The sequence below is a fragment of the Silurus meridionalis genome, chromosome 28 (assembly GCF_014805685.1).
Source record: "Silurus meridionalis isolate SWU-2019-XX chromosome 28, ASM1480568v1, whole genome shotgun sequence".
Taxonomy (NCBI): domain Eukaryota; kingdom Metazoa; phylum Chordata; class Actinopteri; order Siluriformes; family Siluridae; genus Silurus; species Silurus meridionalis.
Window position 1 is genome coordinate 60,001 of NC_060911.1, and position 25,000 is coordinate 85,000.

Here is a 25,000-nt window from a genome sequence, read left to right on the forward strand (position 1 = left end):
CAAAACCAGGAAATGAAACACAGTTGTGTGGAAAAAAAAGTACACCCTCTGGGAATTCTATAGTTTTATGTATCAGTATTTACAGATGATTTGATCCTTATTAGGAAAACACAAACTCAGGTGAAGACGTGATATATTACTACTACTTCTTCTTCTTCTTTTGGCTGCTCCCATTGGGGGGGGTGCCACAGCGGATCATCCGTCTCCATACCCCCCTGTCCTCTACATCTGCCTCTTTCACACCATCTACCTGCATGTCTTCCCTCACCACATCCATAAACCTCCTCCTTGGTCTTCCTCTTTTCCTCCTTTCTGGTGTCTCCATCCTCAGCATTCTCCTACTGATATACCCCATGTCCCTCCTCTGCACATGTCCAAACCATCTCAATCTCACCTCCCTCACCTTGTCTCCAAAACGTCCTACATGCGCTGTCCCTCTAATAAACTCGTTTTTAATCCTGTCCATCGTCGTCACTCCCAACAAACATCTCAACATCTTCAGCTCTGCTACCTCCAGCTCCACCTCCTGTCTTTTACTCAATACCACTGTCTATAATCCATACAACATCTCAGGTCTCACCACAGTCCTATAAACTTTCCCTTTCACTCTCACAGACACTCTTCTATCACAAATCACTCCTGCTATCACTCTTCTCCACCCACCCACTCCACCCTGCCTGCACTCTTTTCTTCACTTACTCTGTCTTACTCCTACTGACTTTCATTCCCCTTTTTTCCAGCGTGTACCTCCACCTCTCCAGGCTCTTCTCCACCTGCTCACTACTCTCACCACTAACCACAATATCATCCACAAACATCATAGTCCACGAGTCCATAGACTCCTGTCTGACCTCGTCCTTCCACCTGTCCATCACCACTGCAAACAGGAAAGGGTTTAGAGCCGATCCATGATGCAGTCCAACCTTCACCTTGAACCAGTCTGTCGTTCCTACTGCACACTTCACTGCTGTCACACTGTCCTCATACATGTCCTTCACCACCCTCACATACTTCTCTGACACACCAGACTTCCTCATACAATACCACAACTCCTCTCTCCACCCTGTCGTACGCTTTCTCTAAATCCACAAACACACAATGCAGCTCCTTCTGACCTTCACTATACTTCTCCATCAACATTCTCAAAGCAAATAATGCATCTGTGGTGCTCTTCCTCAGCATGAAACCATACTGCTGCTCACAGATGGTCACCTCTTCTTTCAGCCTGGCTTCCACTTCATGGTGTGACTGATCAACTTTATTCCCCTGTAGTTACTGCAGGTCTGCACATCTCCCTTATGCTTAAAGATCGGACCACATGATATATTACATTGTCATTATTTAATTTACAACGATCAAGCTTTGAGATGGAGAAACCATCTTCATGTTCAGCAAAAACCTCATCAGGAGCTTCATCAATTCTCCACTCAAAACTCCTAAACCTCACTATACCCCCTGCAATCTGTCAGTGGATCACCAGCTTCCTGACAGGCAGGAAACAACAGGTGAGACTGGGAGGTGTTACCTCCAGTATTCGGACAGTCAGCACTGGTGCTCCTCAGGGATGTGTCCTCTCCCCACTGCTATTTTCCCTTTATACGAATGACTGCACATCAAGTGACCCAACTGTTAAACTCCTGAAATTTGCAGATGACACCACACCCATCAGACTCCTCCAAGATGGTGACGAGTCTGCATATAAGCAGGAGGTGAAGCAGCTGGTGCTATGGTGCAGTCAGAACAACCTTGAGCTAAACACACTCAAAACTGTGGAGATGATAGTGGACTTTAGGAAACACCCTTCAACACTACTCCTCAAAATATCCAACATCCCTGTGTCATCTGTGGAGAACTACAAGTTTCTGGGCACTACCATTTCCCAAGACCTGAAATGGGAATTAAACATAAACTCGATTCTGAAAAAGGCCCAGCAGAGGATGTAATTTCTACGTCAATTAAGGAAGTACAGTCTGCTACAGGAGCTGTTGATGCAGTTCTACATTGAATCTGTCCTGTGCTCATCAATCACCATCTGGTTTGGAGCAGCAACATAACAGGACAGAAACAGACTGCAGCAAACTGTTAAAACAGCAGAAAAAATCATTGGTGCCCCCCTGCCCACTCTCCAGGACTTGTACCATACAAGAACCAGAAACCGGGCAGGAAAAATCATTAATGACCCTTCACACCCTGGACACAACATCTTTCAGCTCCTCCCTTCTGGCAGGTCCTACAGAACTCTGTTTACCAAAACTGCCAAACACAGGAACAGTTTCTTTCCCCAAGCAATCAGCCTCATTAACAACTCACCATAATCATATTCCCTGCTCAGATCTATAAGTGCTGCACTATCAGAGCCGTCACTCAGCACATTATTATTATTATTATTATTATTATTATTATTATTATTATATGTTACACACTGTTACTGCTGTATATTGTACAAAGTTCTAAAGTAACTCTTTATCGTACCTGACGCACAAAACTGTCTTTACACCACCATGAACACACACTTTATATACATCACTGATCTGCCATATAACCTGTATCTCTGTTTAATTCTCGTATTGTCTGTGTTGTCTCACATGGTCTGTATTGTCTCACATGGTCTGTATTGTCTCACATGGTCTGTATTGTCTCACATGGTCTGTATTATCTCACATGGTCTGTATTGTCTCACATGGTCTGTGTTGTCTCACATGGTCTGTATTGTCTCACATGGTCTGTGTTGTCTCACATGGTCTTTAATGTCTTGTAGAGTCCAAGCTAAATGTATAGTTTTATTTATGTCTGTACTTTGAGAGTCACTAACAGCTGGAACCAAATTCCTTGTGTGTGTCAACACACTTGGCCAATAAACCTGATTCTGATTCTGATCATGTCTGCTAATGTCTCTCTGAGTGGCTCTGGGAGGAGTTACGATGTGACTGGATGATGGATAAGTAGGATAGATAAATAGGTAGCTACATAAACAAACAAACAAATAAATCATCCAGAATCACTTTGATTTCAGATTTAAAACTGAACCCCATCAGCAGGAGGTTGTGCACTTCCATATTTACGATGTCGAGATGAAGTGGAAGTAAAGTGGATCAGGTGAGCTTCAGGAGTGTCAGGGTCGTGTGTGTGTTAGAAGCAGCTCTCACCTGGGGCAGGCAGGAACTGGCAGCAGGAAGGTCACACACAACCACACAGATTCCAGCAGAAACACACACACCCATGCAGGCCAGTACAGAACAATGTCATGAACTGGAAACCACCAGACCTCCTGAGAACAAACACACACACAAAGCAACCATCGTACACATCACATGTTCCTCCATTAAGGTTCCAGATTCCTGCTCACTTTATCTCCAGATCCCTGATGATGTTCCCCTGTTTACTTCCCCATGTCTCTGTTCCCTTTTTCCAAAACTTCCTTCTTCTTTCATTCATTTCTTCCTAATGCTTCATTCCCTCATTCATTCTCTGAACTCACTTGGTTACAACTTTTTGTTACCTTCCTAAATCACTTCTCCTGGTGTGTCCTCATCGTTTCCCCAGCTGCATCTCCTCACTCCCTGTTCCTCTGTGTTTCCATCTCACTTTCCTCCACATCTCTACCTCCATCATGTCCTTTAGCCCCTCCCTCCTTCGTGTCCTTCAGTCCGTCCCTCCCTCGTGTCCTTAAGCCCATCCCTCCTTCGTGTCCTTCAGCCCGTCTCTCCCTCCTGTCTTTCAGCCTGTCCCTCCCTCGTGTCCTTCAGCCCGTCTCTCCCTCCTGTCTTTCAGCCTGTCTCTCCTCGTGTCCTTAAGCCCGTCCCTCCCTCGTGTCCTTCAGCCCATCTCTCCCTCCTGTCTTTCAGCCTGTCCCTCCCTCGTGTCCTTCAGCCCGTCTCTCCCTCCTGTCTTTCAGCCTGTCTCTCCCTCGTGTCCTTCAGCCCGTCTCTCCCTTCTGTCTTTCAGCCCGTCTCTCCCTCGTGTCCTTCAGCCAGTCCTTCCCTCGTGTCCTTTAGCCCGTCCCTCCCTCGTGTCCTTCACTCAGTTTATGGTCATGTATCTGCAGCTGTGTAACTCACTGTAGAAGAAACACCGAGACGAGCTCTGGTCATTGAGACGTCCAACACGGCAACCACCAGATATGTAAATGCCAACCGCTGAAGCACACCTGGAATACGGAGTGTTTCCCAGGACACTACACACACACACACACACACACACACACACACACAAACACACACACAGATACAACTCAACTTTAAACAAAAAGCTGTGCTGGTGATCAGTTGGTGATGTGGTGGTGAACAGGTGGTGGTGTGGTGGTGAACAGGTGGGTGTGCTGTGGTGATGTGGTGGTGAACAGGTGGTGGGGTGGTTGTGTGGTAGTGAACAGGTGGTGGTGTGGTAGTGAACAGGTGGGTGTGTTGTGGTGATGTGGTGGTGAACAGGTGGTGGTGTAGTAGTGAACAGGTAGGTGTGTTGTGGTGATGTGGTGGTGAACAGGTGGTGGTGTGGTGAACAGGTGGGTGTGTTGTGGTGATGTGGTGGTGAACAGGTGGTGGTGCTGTAGTGAACAGGTGGGTGTGTTGTGGTGATGTGGTGGTGAACAGGTGGTGGTGTGGTAGTGAACAGGTGGGTGTGTTGTGGTAATGTGGTGGTGAACAGGTGGTGGTGTTGTAGTGAACAGGTGGGTGTGTTGTGGTGATGTGGTGGTGAACAGGTGGTGGTGGAAGTGAACAGATGGGTGTGTTGTGGTGATGTGGTGGTGAACAGGTGGTAGTGTGGTAGTGAACAGGTGGGTGTGTTGTGGTGATGGTGGTGAACAGGTGGTGGTGGTGGTGGTGAACAGGTGGGTGTGTTGTGGTGATGTGGTGGTGAACAGGTGGTGGTGCTGTAGTGAACAGGTGGGTGTGTTGTGGTGATGTGGTGGTGAACAGGTGGTGGTGTGGTAGTGAACAGGTGGGTGTGTTGTGGTGATGTGGTGGTGAACAGGTGGTGGTGTTGTAGTGAACAGGTGGGTGTGTTGTGGTGATGTGGTGGTGAACAGGTGGTGGTGTGGAAGTGAACAGATGGGTGTGTTGTGGTGATGTGGTGGTGAACAGGTGGTAGTGTGGTAGTGAACAGGTGGGTGTGTTGTGGTGATGTGGTGGTGAACAGGTGGTGGTGTGGTAGTGAACAGGTGGGTGTTGTGGTGATGTGGTGGTGAACAGGTGGTGGTGTGGTAGTGAACAGGTGGGTGTGTTGTGGTGATGTGGTGGTGAACAGGTGGTGGTGTAGTGAACAGGTGGGTGTGTTGTGGTGATGTGGTGGTAAACAGGTGGTGGTGTAGTAGTGAACAGGTGGGTGTGTTGTGGTGATGTGGTGGTGAACAGGTGGTGGTGTGGTGGTGAACAGGTGGGTGTGTTGTGGTGATGTGGTGGTGAACAGGTGGTGTGGTAGTGAACAGGTGGGTGTGTTGTGGTGATGTGGTGGTGAACAGGTGGTGGTGGTAGTGAACAGGTGGGTGTGTTGTGGTGATGTGGTGGTGAACAGGTGGTGGTGTTGTAGTGAACAGGTGGGTGTGTTGTGGTGATGTGGTGGTGAACAGGTGGTGGTGGAAGTGAACAGGTGGGTGTGTTGTGGTGATGTGGTGGTGAACAGGTTGTGGTGTGGTAGTGAACAGGTGGGTGTGTTGTGGTGATGTGGTGGTGAACAGGTGGTGGTGTGGTGGTGAACAGGTGGGTGTTGTGGTGATGTGGTGGTGAACAGGTGGTGGTGTGGTAGTGAACAGGTGGGTGTGTTGTGGTGATGTGGTGGTGAACAGGTGGTGGTGGTAGTGAACAGGTGGGTGTGTTGTGGTGATGTGGTGGTGAACAGGTGGTGGTGTGGTAGTGAACAGGTGGGTGTGTTGTGGTGATGTGGTGGTGAACAGGTGGTAGTGTGGTAGTGAACAGGTGGGTGTGTTGTGGTGATGTGGTGGTGAACAGGTGGTGGTGTGGTGGTGAACAGGTGGGTGTGTTGTGGTGATGTGGTGGTAAACAGGTGGTGGTGTGGTAGTGAACAGGTGGGTGTGTTGTGGTGGTGAACAGGTGGTGGTGTGGTAGTGAACAGGTGGGTGTGTTGTGGTGATGTGGTGGTAAACAGGTGGGTGTGTTGGGGTGATGTGGTGGTGAACAGGTGGTGGTGTGATAGTGAACAGGTGGGACAGGCTGAAAGACATGATGGAGGTAGAGATGTGGAGGAAAGTGAGATGGAAACACAGAGGAACAGGGAGTGAGGAGATGCAGCTGGGGAACGATGAGGACACACCAGGAGAAGTGATTTAGGAAGGTAACAAAAAGTTGACTCACATGGGCCACTGCAGTAACTCGGGTTGATGATGAAGACTCCAATAATGAAGAGCAGAAAGGTTCTCCAACAGATTCTAATTAAAAGACGAGAACGTCTCAGTCCCCGAATCAGAGAGCCACTAAGGGACAGGGACACCGACGTCCCCATAATAAAGACAAACCTAAAGAGAAAAAGAAGATAAAAATAGACACACACACACACACACACACACACACACACACACACACACACACACACACACCCACACATGCCCTTTGAAACCTTACCAGGGAAAGACAAGATCAGCTACAGTGAGACCTGCAGAAAGAAAAAAAAAGTTAAACGTGAAAACGGATGAATGGATAGACAAAAATGAAAGAAAGAAATAAGAGAGTCTGACCATTCCAGCTCTGGTGGCGAAAAAACCAGTAACGTCCTCCTCCGTAATTTACAAACACCATCACGACCAGAGCAAACCTACACACACACACACACACACACACACACACACACACACACACACACACACACACACAGAGGAACAGCAGCAAACAATGACAGAATATTAACTCTCATTAACTTACACTCACTGTCTGTCTCACTCACTCTCCCTGTCTCACCCACTGACCCAATCACTCTCAATGTCTCACTCACTCTCCCTGTCTCACACACTGTCTCACCCACTGTCCCTGTCTCACACTCTCACTGTCTCACACACTGTCTCACCCACTCTCACTGTCACTGTCTCACTCACTCTCCCTGTCTCACACACTGTCTCACCCACTCTCACTGTCTCACACACTGTCCCTATCTCACACACTGTCCCTGTCTCACCCACTCTCCCTGTCTCACCCACTGACCCAATAACTCTCAATGTCTCACTCACTCTCACTATGTCACTCTCACTGTCACTGTCTCACACACAGGGTTATTTATTTTTAAACAAACAATAACAGCAAACAATAACAGAATATTAACTCTCAATCACTCAATCACTGTCTCTTTCTCACTCACACTCTCACCGACTCACCCACTCTCACTGTCTTACTCACACTCTCACCGACTCACCCACTCTCACTGTCTCACTCACACCTCACTGTCTCACTCACACTCACTGTCTCACACTCTCACTCACACTCTCACTGTCTCACTCACACTCACTGTCTCACTCTCACTGTCTCACTCACACTCTCACTGTCTCACTCACACTCTCACTGTCTCACTCACACTCTCATTCACACTGTCTTACTCACACTCTCACTGTCTCACTCACACTCTCACTGTCACTGTCTCACTCACACTGTCTCACTCACACTCTCACTGACTCACCCACTCTCACTGTCTCACTCACACTCTCACAGACTCACGCCGATAATTGTTTTACTCACACTGTCTCACTCTCTCACTAACTCTCTCATTCTCACTGTCTCACTCACTGTCTCACTCTCACTGTCTTTTGATCTCTCATTCTCACCCTCTGAATGTGTCGAGGGAACGGAGGCGTCTCCCGGTGGTGGGTAGAGAGATAGATTCAGTAGATTCCACAATTCTGTTGGGAGAGCCGAGATCCTACACACACACACACACACACACACACACACACACACACACACACACACACACACAGATTCAGATGAACAGCTGAAAATACCAATAAAGTCTAAAGATAAAAAAGGAATGATAAAGGGATAAGGAGATAAATGAGTTAAAGTGTCTCACAGAGTTGATGAGTCTGTCGGCCTCCATACTGCTCCCTACCCTCAGCACCAGGGTCCTCATAAAATTCAGCCTAAAACACACACACACACACACACACACACACACACACACACACACACACACACACACACACTTTTCCCCTTAGACTGCACCCATCAATGTTATAAATTGTAAACGCTGTGTGTGTGTGTGTGTGTGTGTGTGTGTGTGTGTGTGTGTGTGTGTGTGTGTGTGTGAGATTAAACTCCATCTCACCTCATCACTGAGCTACACAGTGAGGCTAACACATACACTGCTACACACACCACCAATGCAATGATCAGAGCTGAAAACAAACACACACACACACACACACACACACACACACACACACACACACACACACACACACACTCATTATTATTGTTATTACTAGTAACATTATTAAAGCAGCCCCAATCAGATATAACAACCCCATCAAACCCATATACACAAATCCCCTGCCCAATCCGCCCATATACACAAATCCCCCCAATCCACACACATACACACAAATCCTCACCTAATCCACACACATATACGCAAATCCCCCCAATCCACACACACACACACAAATCCCGCCCCTAATCCGCACCCATACACACAAATCCTCACCTAATCCGCACACATACACACAAATCCTCACCTAATCCACACACATATACGCAAATCCGCCCCAATCTGCACCCATACACACAAATCCTCACCTAATCCGCACACATATACACAAATCCCGCCCCAATCCACACACATATACGCAAATCCCGCCCCAATCCGCACCCATACACACAAATCCGCCTAATCCGCACACACATATACACAAATCCGCCTAATCCACACATATACACAAATCCGCCCACATATACACAAATCCCCCACATATACACAATCCGCCCCAATCCGCACACATATACACAAATCCCCCCTAATCCGCACATATACACAAATCCGCCCACATATACAAATCCCGCCCCTAATCCACACACACATATATACACAAATCCCGCCTAATCCGCACACATATACACAAATCCCGCCCACATATACACAAATCCCGCCCAAATCCGCACACATACGCAAATCCCGCCCACATATACACAAATCCTCACCTAATCCACACACATATATACACAAATCCTCACCTAATCCGCACACATACACACAAATCCCCCCAATCCGCACCCATACACACAAATCCCGCCCCAATCCACACACATACACACAAATCCCGCCCACATATACAAATCCCCGCCCTAATCCGCACACATACACACAAATCTCCGCCCCAATCCGCACACATATACACAAATCCCGCCTAATCCGCACCCATACACACAAATCCCGCCCACATATACACAAATCCCGCCCCTAATCCACACACACATACACAAATCCGCCTAATCCGCACACATATACACAAATCCCCTAATCCACACATATACACAAATCCCCCCTAATCCACACACATATACACAAATCCTCACCTAATCCGCACACATATACACAAATCCCCTAATCCACACATATACACAAATCCCCCCAATCCGCACACATATACACAATCCGCCCCAATCCACACACATACACAAATCCCGCCCCAATCCGCACACATATACGCAAATCGCCGCCCCAATCCGCACACATATACACAAATCCCGCCCACATATACACAAATCCGCCCCAATCCACACATATACACAAATCCCGCCCCAATCCGCACACATATACGCAAATCGCCGCCCCAATCCGCACATATACACAAATCCCGCCCACATATACACAATCCGCCCCAATCCACACATATACAAATCCGCCCCAATCCGCACACATATACGCAAATCGCCGCCCCAATCCGCACACATATACGCAAATCCCGCCCAAATCCGCACACATACGCAAATCCCGCCCCAATCCACACACATACACAAATCCCGCCCAAATCCGCACACATATACACAAATCCCCCACATATACACAAATCCCGCCTAATCCACACACACATACACAAATCCGCCCCTAATCCGCACACATATACACAAATCCCGCCCCAATCCACACACATATAAACAAATCCCGCCCCAATCTGCACACATACACACAAATCCGCCCCAATCCGCACCCATACACACAAATCCCGCCCCAATCCACACACATATACGCAAATCCGCCCCAATCTGCACCCATACACACAAATCCCCCCAATCCGCACCCATACACACAAATCCCCCCAATCCACACACATATACGCAAATCCGCCCCTAATCCGCACCCATACACACAAATCTCCGCCCCAATCCGCACACACATATACACAAATCCCGCCTAATCCGCACATATATACACAAATCCCCCACATATACACAATCCCGCCCACATATACACAAATCCCGCCCACATATACACAAATCCCCCCAATCCACACACATATACACAAATCCCGCCTAATCCGCACACATATACACAAATCCCCCCTAATCCACACATATACAAATCCTCACCTAATCCGCACACATATACACAAATCCCCCCTAATCCACACACACATATACGCAAATCCGCCCCTAATCCACACATATATACGCAAATCCCGCCTAATCCGCACATATACACAAATCCCCCACATATACACAAATCCTCACCTAATCCGCACACATATACACAAATCCTCACCTAATCCGCACATATACACAAATCCTCACCTAATCCACACACATATAAACAAATCCCGCCCTAATCCGCACACATACACACAAATCCTCACCTAATCCGCACACATATACACACAAATCCCGCCCCAATCCACACACATATACGCAAATCCGCCCCAATCCGCACCCATACACACAAATCCCGCCCCAATCCGCACACATACACACAAATCCCGCCCCAATCCACACATATATACACAAATCCCCCACATATACACAAATCCTCGCCTAATCCGCACCATACACACAAATCTCCGCCTAATCCGCACCATACACACAAATCCCGCCTAATCCACACATATATACACAAATCCCCCACATATACACAAATCCCGCCCACATATACACAAATCCTCACCTAATCCACACACATACACAAATCCCCCACATATACACAAATCCCCCCTAATCCACACACATATACACAAATCCCGCCTAATCCGCACATATATACACAAATCCCCCACATATACACAAATCCTCACCTAATCCGCACACATATACACAAATCCCCCCTAATCCACACACATATACACAAATCCCGCCTAATCCGCACACATATATACACAAATCCCCCCTAATCCGCACATATACACAAATCCCCCACATATACACAAATCTCCGCCTAATCCGCACATATATACACAAATCCCCCCTAATCCGCACATATACGCAAATCGCCCCTAATCCGCACATATACACAAATCCGCCTAATCCGCACAAATATACGCAAATCCCGCCTAATCCGCACACATATACGCAAATCCCGCCTAATCCACACACATATACAAATCCCGCCCACATATACACAAATCCCCACATATACACAAATCCCGCCTAATCCACACACATATATACACAAATCCCCGCCAATCCACACACATATACACAAATCCCCACATATACACAAATCCCGCCCCAATCCACACACACATATACACAAATCCTCACCTAATCCGCACACATATACACAAATCCCCACATATACACAAATCCCCCCAATCCGCACACACATATACACAAATCCCGCCTAATCCACACACATATACGCAAATCCCGCCTAATCCGCACATATATACGCAAATCGCCCCTAATCCGCACACATATACACAAATCCCGCCCACATATACACAAATCCTCGCCTAATCCGCACACATATACACAAATCCCCCCTAATCCGCACACATATACGCAAATCGCCCTAATCCGCACACATACGCAAATTCGCCGCCCCAATCCGCACAAATATACGCAAATCGCCCCAATCCGCACATACGCAAATCCCGCCCAATCCGCACACATATACACAAATCCCGCCCACATATACACAAATCCCGCCCCAATCCCCACACAAATACACAAATCCCCGCCAATCCGCACACATATACACAAATCCCCACATATACAAATCCCGCCCCAATCCACACACATATACACAAATCCCCACCCCAATCCGCACACATATACACAAATCCCCACATATACACAAATCCCGCCCCAATCCGCACACATATACACAAATCCGCCCCAATCCACACACATATACAAATCCGCCCCAATCCGCACACATATATACACAAATCGCCGCCCCAATCCGCACACATATACACAAATCCCCACATATACACAAATCCCTAATCCACACATATACACAAATCCCGCCTAATCCACACACATATACACAAATCCCCCCAATCCGCACACATATACAAATCCCGCCCCAATCCACACATATACACAATCCGCCCCAATCCACATATACACAAATCCCGCCCCAATCCGCACACATATACACAAATCCCCCCTAATCCGCACACATACACAAATCCCCACATATACACAAATCCCGCCCCAATCCGCACATATACACAAATCCGCCCCAATCCACACATATACACAAATCCCGCCCCTAATCCGCACACACATATACACAAATCCCGCCCAATCCGCACACATATACACAATCCGCCCCAATCCACACATATATACACAAATCCCCCCAATCCACACATATACACAAATCCCCACATATACACAAATCCTCACCTAATCCGCACACATATACACAAATCCCCCCTAATCCGCACACATATACGCAAATCGCCCTAATCCGCACACATACGCAAATCCCGCCCCAATCCGCACAAATATACGCAAATCCCGCCTAATCCACACACATATACGCAAATCCCCGCCCAATCCGCACACATATACAAATCCCCGCCCACATATACACAAATCCCGCCCCTAATCCACACACATATACACAAATCCGCCCCTAATCCGCACATATACACAAATCCCGCCCCTAATCCACACACATATAAACAAATCCCGCCTAATCCACACATATACGCAAATCCCCGCCCAATCCGCACACATATACACAAATCCCGCCTAATCCACACATATACACAAATCCCCGCCCCAATCCACACATATACACAAATCCCCGCCCCAATCCACACACATATACACAAATCCCCGCCCCAATCCACACACATATACGCAAATCCCCGCCCACATATACACAAATCCCCGCCCCAATCCACACACATATACGCAAATCCCCGCCCCAATCCGCATTTGGGGGCATGTTTAAGATGATTGACAGTAGTGATGTAATGATGATGAAAGTGTAGAGGACTAAAGGACTAAATTTGTTTCATCACAGAAACGTTTCTCTGAATATTTATGCAAATCAGCTGCTGCAATTATTTCAGTAACACAAGTGTTATTCTACTGATGATGATGATGAGGAGGAAGAGGTGAAAGGCGTACGCAGATAGCTGTTGATGGGTTCGTTGATTGTGGCGATGGTGCAGTTCATGTGCTCAGGGTCATTCAGGTTCTTCACCCACAGTGAGTAGTTCCCCTGCTCCCCGAAGTGGAAGTGCATTCTACACAACACAACACAACACAACAAATAAACACTTACACACAGTGATGTTGCTGCACCACAGGGGCAAAGCCTCAGGCTTTGAACTACAACCGTGTGGGGTTAGAGATACTGTGGGAAGGGAGGTGGGGCTGAACACTGTGCCTTTTGCAGTGTGTATCAGAATAGTCCTAGGGTGGAACTGACACACACACACACACACACACACACACACACACACACACACACACACTGACCTGCAGAGCTCGATGTTAGCCGGTGTGCTATTCAGCTGGAGTGTTAGTGTGTGTTGTGTGTTCACTGTAAAGATCACTGCTGAAATATTCCCCGGACCTGAAACTGCAGGTACCATCCCCACCGGCTGGGGTAAACACTGTACACACACACACACACACACACACACACACACACACACACACACACACAAAGCGAGAGAGAGCAATGTTAAAATATCAAACAGACCTCAGTGCTCCTCTCTGATCCGTGTGTGTGTGTATGTGTGTGTGTGTGTGTATGTAACCTGATAGCACTGCTCTGACTGTACAGAGAAGATCAGATCACTCTGGATCTCGTTCAGGACGCTCAGAAACGCTTCATCCATCTTCAACACTGTGGTTTTCCGGCTGGGACGTGACCCTGACACAAGAAACAGATTAAACGTCGGTCAATCCCTGGTCAGGGAACAAACCCCAGCCACTCTCAGTGCCGGTCCCAATGGGGAGGGTTGCGTTAGGAAGGGCATCCAGCGTAAAACGTGCCAAATCAAACATGCGGATGATCCGCTGTGGCGCCCCCTAACGGGAGAAGCCGTAAGAAAAAAAGTTTATAGTGAGGTTATAATGACTCTAGTGTGGGTTCAGTGAGGTTATAGGGAGGTTATAATGAGATTATAATTACTCTATAGTGAGGTTATAGGGAGGTTATAATGAGATTATAATTACTCTACAGTGAGGTTATAGGGAGGTTATAATGAGATTATAATTACTCTATAGTGAGGTTATAGGGAGGTTATAATGAGATTATAATTACTCTATAGTGAGGTTATAGGGAGGTTATAATGAGATTATAATTACTCTATAGTGAGGTTATAGGGAGGTTATAATGAGATTATAATTACTCTATAGTGAGGTTATAGGGAGGTTATGGGGGTTATAATGAGATTATAATTACTCTATAGTGAGGTTATAGGGAGGTTATAATGACTCTATAGTGTGGGTTTAGTAAGGTTATAGGGAGGTTATAATGAAATTATAATTACTCTATAGTGAGGTTATAGGGAGGTTATAATGAAATTATAATTACTCTATAGTGAGGTTATAGGAGGTTATAATGAGATTATAATTACTCTATAGTGAGGTTATAGGGGGTTATAATTAGATTATAATTACTCTATAGTGAGGTTATAGGGGGTTATAATGAGATTATAATTACTCTATAGTGAGGTTATAGGGCGGTTATAATGAGATTATAATTACTCTATAGTGAGATTATAGGGAGGTTATAATGAGATTATAGTTACTCTATAGTGAGATTATACGGAGGTTATAATGAGATTATAATTACTCTATAGTGAGATTATAGGGAGGTTATAGGGAGGTTATAATGAGATTATAGTTACTCTATAGTGAGATTATAGGGAGGTTATAATGAGATTATAATTACTCTATAGTGAGATTATAGGGAGGTTATAATGAGATTATAATTACTCTATAGTGAGGTTATAGGGAGGTTATAATGAGATTATAATTACTCTATAGTGAGATTATAGGGAGGTTATAATTACTCTATAGTGAGATTATAGGGGGTTATAATGAGATTATAATTACTCTATAGTGAGGTTATAGGGGGTTATAATGAGATTATAATTACTCTATAGTGAGGTTATAGGGAGGTTATAATGAGATTATAATTACTCTATAGTGAGGTTATAGGAGATTATAATTACTCTATAGTGAGATTATAGGAGGTTATAATGAGATTATAATTACTCTATAGTGAGGTTATAGTGAGGTTATAGGGAGGTTATAATTACTCTATAGTGAGATTATAGGGAGGTTATAATGAGATTATAATTACTCTATAGTGAGGTTATAGGGAGATTATAATTACTCTATAGTGAGATTATAGGGAGGTTATAATGAGATTATAATTACTCTATAGTGAGGTTATAGTGAGGTTATAGGGAGGTTATAATTACTCTATAGTGAGATTATAGGGAGGTTATAATGAGATTATAATTACTCTATAGTGAGGTTATAGGGAGGTTATAATGACTCTGTAGTGTGGGTTTAGTGATATTATATTGGGTTTGGTGACATTATGGTGAGATGTTGTCCCACAATTAGTACACACACACACACACACACACACACACACACACACACACGCGCGCGCGCACTGTTACCGGAAGTGTTTTTAGATGTCAAGCGTTAAAAACGTGACCCACACGAATGCGGAAATGTGCGCGTGCCCGATATGTTACTTACAGCTCAGCTCTGGCCGGAGAGCGGAAACGGAAACTGCGCAGATCAGCGCCAGAAGAGCGGCTCCGTGCTGCTGTTTCGATCCCATACCGTCTCCTGAAATCCCGTTCTGCTTCCACACTTCCTCGGAGTTCTTCTTTTTCTCTTTTTTCCCCATCCACAATACACACTTCCGGTTCCTCCTCCACGCTGTAGATCAAGTCTGGAGTGTCACGCGACACGTCACGCGGGCGTCAGATTAAACACACACATACACACACACGCAGCAGAGATGAGAAATCCTCATGTTTCTGATTTTATTTACAGGTTGTATTTCTCTATGTTGTTTAGTTAATAAAAACCCTCACAAAAAAAACCTGCAGGAACATTATGCAGGTTTCCTACAGGATGTTCAGCTCATTATTTCAAGTCAAGTCAAGAAGCTTTTATTGTCATTTCAACCATATATAGCTGATGCAGTATACAGTGAAATGAAACAACGTTCCTCTGAACCCAGGTGCTCCATAACACAACATAAAACAACAGTCACAGAACAGAAGAACACAGGGCCAGGAACTAAGATCTTCACCACATAAAGTGCATGTGTGCAACTGGTGCAAACAGTGCAAAAGACAACACAAGACAGTGCAAAAGACAACACAAGACAGTGCAAAAGACAACACAAGACAGTGCAGGACAACACAGGACAGTGCAGGACAACACAGGACAGTGCAAAAGACAACACAAGACAGTGCAGGACAACACAGGACAGTGCAAAAGACAACACAAGACAGTGCAAGAGACAACACAAGACAGTGCAGGACAACACAGGACAGTGCAAAAGACAACACAAGACAGTGCAGGACAACACAGGACAGTGCAAGAGACAACACAAGACAGTGCAGGACAACACAGGACAGTGCAGGACAACACAGGACAGTGCAAGACAACACAAGACAGTAAAAGACAACACAAGACAGTGCAAAAGACAACACAAGACAGTGCAAGACAACACAGGACAGTGCAGGACAACACAGGACAGTGCAGGACAACACAGGACAGTTCAAAAGACAACACAAGACAGTGCAAAAGACAACACAAGACAGTGCAAAAGACAACACAGGACAGTGCAAAAGACAACACAAGACAGTGCAAAAGACAACACAAGACAGTGCAAAAGACAACACAGGACAGTGCAAAAGACAACACAGGACAGTGCAAAAGACAACACAGGACAGTGCAGGACAACACACAATACACAAAATATAAAAATAAAAACAGCAATAGCTCCGCCAGTAAAACCTGTCGTGACAGAATAAGGTGCACAGTAGCAGAAAAATGTAAAGAGAATTGTGCAATTCTACAATAGCAGCAATCAAAATAAACTGAACAGTGACCAAAGGATTTGGACAGAATATTGTGCAAAGAGAGCAAGTCCCTGAAGATCAGCAACAAACGGCATGTAAACATTTTGCGATAATGAAAAGTGTAAATGGTGCTGAAACCTGGGTGTGTGAAGTGTATGATGTGTGTTGAGTCCGGTTGTAGAGATCAGTCACACAGTTGTGATGTGTTACAGTGTGAGTGAGTGTGAGTGAGTGAGAGTGAGTGTGTGTGCGTGTGTGTGAGTGAGTGAGTATGAGTGAGTGTGTGTGCGTGTGTGCGTGTGTGTGTGAGTATGAGTGAGTGTGCATGTGTGTGTGTGTGAGTATGAGTGAGTGTGCATGTGTGTGCGTGTGTGTGTGAGTGAGTGAGTGTGCATGTGTGTGTGTGTGAGTATGAGTGAGTGTGAGTGAGTGTGTGTGAGTGTGTGCGTGTGTGTGAGTATGAGTGAGTGTGAGTGAGTGTGCATGTGGGGTGTGCGTGAATGAGTGAGAGTATGTGTGTGCGAGCGAATCTTTACCTTACTCATAACTTGTTCATCATTTAATTTTGAGTGCTGCCCTGATAACCAAACCCCAACCCTGATAACCTAACCCTAACCCTGATAACCTAACCCTAACCCTAACCCTGATAACTTAACCCCAACCCTGATAACCAAACCCCAACCCTAACCCTAACCCTAACCCTGATAACTTAACCCTAACCCTGATAACCTAACCCTAACCCTGATAACCTAACCCTAACCCTAACCCTGATAACTTAACCCTAACCCTGATAACCAAACCCTAACCCTAACCCTAACCCTAACCCTAACCCTGATAACCTAACCCCAACCCTAACCCTGATAACTTAACCCTAACCCTGATAACTTAACCCCAACCCTGATAACCAACCCTAACCCTAATAACCTAACCCTAACCCTAACCCTGATAACTTAACCCTAACCCTGATAACCTAACCCTGATAACCTAACCCTGATAACTTAACCCTAACCCTGATAACTTAACCCTAACCCTGATAACCTAACCCTAACCCTGATAACCTAACCCTAACCCTAACCCTGATAACTTAACCCTAACCCTGATAACTTAACCCTAACCCTGATAACTAACCCTAACCCTGATAACCTAACCCTAACTCTGATAACTTAACCTCAACCCTGATAACTTAACCTAACCCTGATAACCTAACCCTAATAACCTAACCCTAACCCTAACCCTGATAACTTAACCCTAACCCTGATAACCTAACCCTAACCCTGATAACGTAACCCTAACCCTGATAACTAACCCTAACCCTGATAACTTAACCCTAACCCTGATAACCCAACCCTAACCCTAATAACCCAACCCTAACCCTAACCCTGATAACTTAACCCTAACCCTGATAACCTAACCCTAACCCTGATAACCTAACCCCAACCCTAACCCTGATAACCTAACCCCAACCCTGATAACCTAACCCTAACCCTGATAACCTAACCCTAACCCTAACCCTGATAACCTAACCCTGATAACCTAACCCTAATAACCTAACCCTAACCCTAACCCTGATAACTTAACCCTAACCCTGATAACTTAACCCTAACCCTGATAACAACCCTAACCCTGATAACGTAACCCTAACCCTGATAACTTAACCCTAACCCTGATAACCTAACCCTAACCCTAATAACCCAACCCTAACCCTAACCCTGATAACTTAACCCTAACCCTGATAACCTAACCCTAACCCTGATAACCTAACCCTAACCCTAACCCTGATAACCTAACCCTAACCCTGATAACCTAACCCTAACCCTAACCCTAATAACCTAACCCTAACCCTAATAACCTAACCCTAACCCTGATAACCTAACCCTAACCCTAACCCTAATAACCTAACCCTAACCCTGATAACCTAACCCTAACCCTAACCCTAACCCTGATAACCTAACCCTAAGAGAGCAGATTGACTGGGATCACATACTGTTGGGAACAAATTGTGAAATGGACTGTGAATCTTTTGTGGCGACAACTGAGAGAACAATTAAAGATTTTAGCTGTAAAATTAAACACAAACACAATAAAAATATACTTCCCTGGATGAACACGGACATACTCAAACAAATGAAAGAGAGGGATTGTGCGTTAAAAAATGCAATTAAAACTAAGTCAGCTAGTGCTAAAATTCTATTTATAACACTGAGGAATAAGACCGTAAAAGCTATACGCAAGGCCAAAGCAGATTTCTTTTTGACTATAATAGAAAATGCAAAAGGGGATCCCAAAATAATATGGAACCAACTGAAAAAACTAGTAGAACAGGACACAAAAAGGAAACAACTTTTGGAAATTAAGATAAACGGACAAATTATAAATAATACAAACAAAGTGGCAGATGTCTTCAATAATTTTTTTATTGAATCTGTATCCACTATTGTCCAAAGCTTACCATCGAACAACCTATATATTTGTCCGATAAATAACTTAGAGCCAATTTTCAACTTGGGCACAGTCACAGAAACTGAAGTCTTACAGACAATAAAAACATTAAACGTTTCCAGAACTAGAGACTTATTTGGCATAGATATGTGTATGCTGAAAGAACTTAGTTACACATTATTTACACCAGTAACCAAAATTGTCAATCTCTCCTTTACTGAGGCAGTATTTCCAAGTGTGTGGGTTAGGGTTAGGGTTAGGGTTAGGGTCAGCTGCTGTTGTCAGCTGCTGTTGTTCCAATTCTCAAAAATGGAGATCCATTGTCAGTGGACAATTACAGACCAATTAGCATTATATCTACAGTGTCAAAAGTTGCAGAGAAACTAATTTCACAACAAATAATAACACATTTAAATACCACTAAATTTTCTTTTCATCCAATGCAATTTGGTTTCAGAACTCAACACTCCACAGAAACTGCTAATTGTTTTTTCATTGAAAATATCAATCATTCACTGGATAAAGGTGGTGTGGTTGGAGCTGTGTTTCTCAATTTAAAAAAAGCTTTTGACACTGTAAACCATAAAATATTATTAACCAAACTAAGCAAATTCAATTTCCCTTCAGTTTGTGCAGATGTCTATATTCAGATGTATGCAGATGACACAGTCATTTATACCCATGGTAAAAACACGAAACAAGTAGCTGAAAAACTTACACAGTCGTTGGTCCAAGTTTCTGAATGGCTAAATCAATCCTGCTTAAAACTTAATGTAAATAAAACGGTTTCAATGTTTTTTTCTAAATCAAACATTGCAAATAATCAGGCAGATATTTATGTGACAGGGGAAAGAATAAAAAGTGTGTCAGAATTCAAATACTTAGGTATCATAATTGACTCTAAACTAACTTTTAAATCACAGATTTAAAGACACAGAAAGGTCTGCCATCGAGTCAAATTTAATATTGCAAATTTTCGGTTCATAAGATCCAACCTGTCACTTCAGGCAGCTAAAATGTTCATGTATAGCATGGTTATGCCTCACATCACTTACTGTCTTACAACCTGGTCACAGGCAAATAAAACAACATTAAAATCTTTAGAGTCACTTCACAAACAGACAATCAAAATTGTGGATAAAAAAACATTACGATATCATCACTGTGCCATTTTACAAAAGCATAAGTTTTTAAGTTGGGAAAATGTCATTAAGTATTCAAACCTTTGTCTGTAATATAAAATTATCCATGGTCTGTTATCTCCGCCACTTAGTCAGTTTGTAAACATTAAAAATACCACACAGAGAGTAACACGAGGGTCGGTCCGAGGAGACTGTGTTGTTCCTCTGAGGAAAAGTGTATTTAGTCAGAGTGCCTTTTCAGTTACAGCTGCAAAGGAGTGGAACTCTGTACCTCAGAACATTAGAGAACTCACCACATACACTTTGTTTAAAAAGCATTTAAAAAACTGGTTCTTAGTACATCAGATATGTCAGCATTAATAAGAATAGGTGTTTTTCCCTTAACCCAACTTGCTGTTTTATAGTAAACTTGTATATTGTATTTAGCAATAAGATTTGAAGAATTATATCTGTTTTACTATTTTTATATATTTGTATTGTTCTCTGTAATTCTTTGTTTTTAGGTTGACAATTTTAAGATCTGTCCAGAACAACGGATGAAAAATAGCCTTTTGGCTAATTCTGGTGCATTTACAGTAATGTTAATTAATGTACACTGTCCCTGTCAAATAAATAAATAAATAAATAAATAAATAAACCCTAACCCTAACCCTAACCCTGATAACCTAACCCTAACCCTAACCCTGATAACCTAACCCTAACCCTAACCCTAACCCTGATAACTTAACCCTAACCCTAACCCTAATAACCCAACCCTAACCCTGATAACTTAACCCTAACCCTAACCCTGATAACCTAACCCCAACCCTGATAACTTAACCCTAACCCCAACCCTAACCCTAATAACCTAACCCTAACCCTGATAACTTAACCCTAACCCTAACCCTAATAACCTAACCCTAACCCTGATAACTTAACCCTAACCCTGATAACTTAACCCTAACCCTAACCCTGATAACCCAACCCTAACCCTGATAACTTAACCCCAACCCTAACCCTAATAACCTAACCTAACCCTGATAACCCAACCCTAACCCTAACCCTGATAACCCAACCCTAACCCTGATAACCCAACCCTAACCCTGATAACCCAACCCTAACCCTAACCCTGATAACCTAACCCTAACCCTGATAACCCAACCCTAACCCTAACCCTAATAACCTAACCCTAACCCTGATAACCCAACCCCAACCCTGATAACTTAACCCTAACCCTAACCCTAATAACCTAACCCTAACCCTGATAACCTAACCCTAATAACCTAACCCTAACCCTAATAACCTAACCCTAACCCTAACCCTGATAACCTAACCCTAACCCTGATAACCTAACCCTAACCCTGATAACTTAACCCTAACCCTAACCCTAATAACCTAACCCCAACCCTGATAACTTAACCCTAACCCTAATAACCTAACCCTAACCCTAATAACCCAACCCTAACCCTAACCCTGATAACCTAACCCTAACCCTGATAACTTAACCCTAACCCTAATAACCTAACCCTAACCCTAATAACCTAACCCTAACCCTGATAACTTAACCCTAACCCTGATAACTTAACCCTAACCCTAACCCTGATAACCTAACCCTAACCCTGATAACTTAACCCTAACCCTAATAACCTAACCCTAACCCTGATAACCTAACCCTAACCCCGATAGACTATTGAAACAGTACATTTTGTGTTCTGTGTCTGTAAATGCAATTTCTCTTAGCCATGATTACAAGTGTACACTGTAATTGCAACATAATATTTGTGCAGAGAAACAAAAGAAGGACATTTTACTCACCCATGCTCATCTTCATTACTTTATATTTGCTATAGTGTCTGTTACATTGACAGTTTTTCCAGACAGCCCATGGGTGACCAAAGCCTCACATCCAAACACTTCCACTGCCAGATCTTTACCAATGGCAGAACCTGACGTGCAGCCCCTCCACAACTTGCTACTATAAATCCTTTCCCGTGTCTGTCAAGAAAAAAAAAAAAAAAAGGACAACAATCAGAAGCATGTAACATTGACTACATTCACATTACTGTGCAAAAGTTACAGGTGTGTCAGTAATCAGGCCTGGGTGTGGCGAGAGAAATCGAACTCAGCTGTGATAAACCACAGTTTTAACAGGGGGCAAACAGTTTTTCACACAGAGCCATGTAGTTTTGGATTTTGTTTTCCCTTAATAATAAAAAACTTTATTTAAAAACTGCATATTGTGTTCACTTGTGTTATCTTTTACTAATATTTAAATTAGTTTGATGATCTGAAATATTAAAGTGTGAAAACATGCAAAGAAATAAGAAACACCACTGTATATATTGAAGCAGTTCCTGAAAAATATTCATATGTTCTAGAGTTTCAAATACACAGAACATTTAGTGAATTTAAAAAGAACAGTAAATGTTCTATAATGTTGTATAATGTTTTAGAGCACTATAACTATACAACAATATAATTAAAGTAGGACTTTACCTTAAAAAGCAGGTTGGTGGCAGTTGAATGACGTGCACTCAAATCTGTTACATGACGTGAGTACGGCGCTAAAGAAGCACTTCATCCCAGTGGATCAATTATTTTCTATAAAAAGATTCTGTTAAAAATTATGGTATTTTTTTTCATGTGAATCATTAAAACACAACCAACATTTTTCTTTTCTTACAAAAAATAAAAATAAAAAAATAAAAAAATAAATTAAAAGACTGTAAGAATAAACAGTGTGTTTACTTGAATGTTCCTACTCATGGAAATTCTATTTTTATGACAGTACATTTTTTTAGAAAATGATACTACAGTTTTGGTATGAGTACAAAGAGTACTTAAATCAAGAGGTCACAGAATACAAATGACTTTTGTTTCTTTTATAAATAAAATTAAATAAATACATATTAGATATACAGAAATATTTATTCATTACTTAATCACACATTGTATCTGTTCTAAATGTACCTTCAATTAATACTCTTCAAGTGTTTCATACTCTAATGTATGTTTATTATTAGTGAAACCAAACCCAACATAGAGCATGAAGACTAAACGTTTCAAAGCTTATAGACAAGAACTTGGTCATGTCTATTAGTCACATAAAAAAAAGAGAAATATAGAAAATATCAGGTTCCCATCACTTCACTTTCTTTCCACTGAGCAATTTACTTACACAAACCTGTTTACATTTTCAGATGACAGGCAGCTCGTAAAAATATTCTTGTAAAGGTTTTAAAGTAATTATGGTATTTAAAATGATGTAAATCGACATGCAGAATCAGTGCTGTTAAAATTAATTAGGGTTCAAATCCGGTTCAAATCCCGCGGTGGACCTGATTTCAGTTCATCATAAGAAATGAGTAGCGTTATAAGAAACCGTAGAGTTCCTCTTATTTATTGGTTGTAGTTTCCTCTGACGTAAAAAAGAGCAGAGTTGAAGACATAAGTCACCAGATTTAGCCAATGAAAATGAAGAATGCAGTCACATGTCTCTTTAACCCCACCCCCTCTGATGCCATAGGACACATCAACCAATAAACAAGCAGAGAAATGACACATAGGCTACGCTACAGTACTGTACTACAGAACTCAATATAAATATGATATTTCTACGAATTTACACACAATTCATCTCGCTGTATTCCTGCAAATGTTTTCTGTGTGTGTTTAAAGTGTGTGGGAGGATGATTTACGGCTTAAACAATAAAAAAAACATTTATCGTAGAAATTTTGGTGGTCGAATTTGACATGTAACTGCTGCGATAAACGGGGGATGACTGTATACACGACATTGCCAAAAGTATTCACTCGTCTGCCTTCACATGCAAATGAACTTGAGCAACATCCAATTCTTAATTCATAGGGTTTAATATGATGTTGGCCCTTTGCAGTTAGAACAGTTTCAGCTCTTCTGGGAAGACTTTCCACAAGCCTCATCTGAATTTTTCACTGTTCTTCCAGAGGCACATTTGTG

At 43.5% G+C, this 25,000-nt stretch overlaps 1 protein-coding gene across 1 annotated transcript in view; it reads right to left on the reverse strand.

Annotated features, from left to right (window-relative positions):
* hgsnat (heparan-alpha-glucosaminide N-acetyltransferase) overlaps nucleotides 1-16,317 on the reverse strand; it is a 23,774-nt gene extending 7,457 nt beyond the window's left edge. Inside the window, exons 1-12 of the mRNA XM_046842574.1 lie at nucleotides 16,119-16,317; nucleotides 14,153-14,268; nucleotides 13,869-14,005; nucleotides 13,515-13,633; nucleotides 8,263-8,332; nucleotides 8,008-8,077; nucleotides 7,763-7,857; nucleotides 6,689-6,765; nucleotides 6,576-6,606; nucleotides 6,309-6,469; nucleotides 4,059-4,174; nucleotides 3,147-3,268 (exon numbers count right to left, since the gene is read on the reverse strand). Of these exons, the coding sequence (XP_046698530.1) occupies nucleotides 3,147-3,268; nucleotides 4,059-4,174; nucleotides 6,309-6,469; nucleotides 6,576-6,606; nucleotides 6,689-6,765; nucleotides 7,763-7,857; nucleotides 8,008-8,077; nucleotides 8,263-8,332; nucleotides 13,515-13,633; nucleotides 13,869-14,005; nucleotides 14,153-14,268; nucleotides 16,119-16,272 (1,268 nt within the window). The 5' untranslated portion in view covers nucleotides 16,273-16,317. The remainder of the gene's footprint in view (nucleotides 1-3,146; nucleotides 3,269-4,058; nucleotides 4,175-6,308; nucleotides 6,470-6,575; nucleotides 6,607-6,688; nucleotides 6,766-7,762; nucleotides 7,858-8,007; nucleotides 8,078-8,262; nucleotides 8,333-13,514; nucleotides 13,634-13,868; nucleotides 14,006-14,152; nucleotides 14,269-16,118) is intronic.
* Between the last annotated feature and the right edge of the window lie 8,683 nt (nucleotides 16,318-25,000).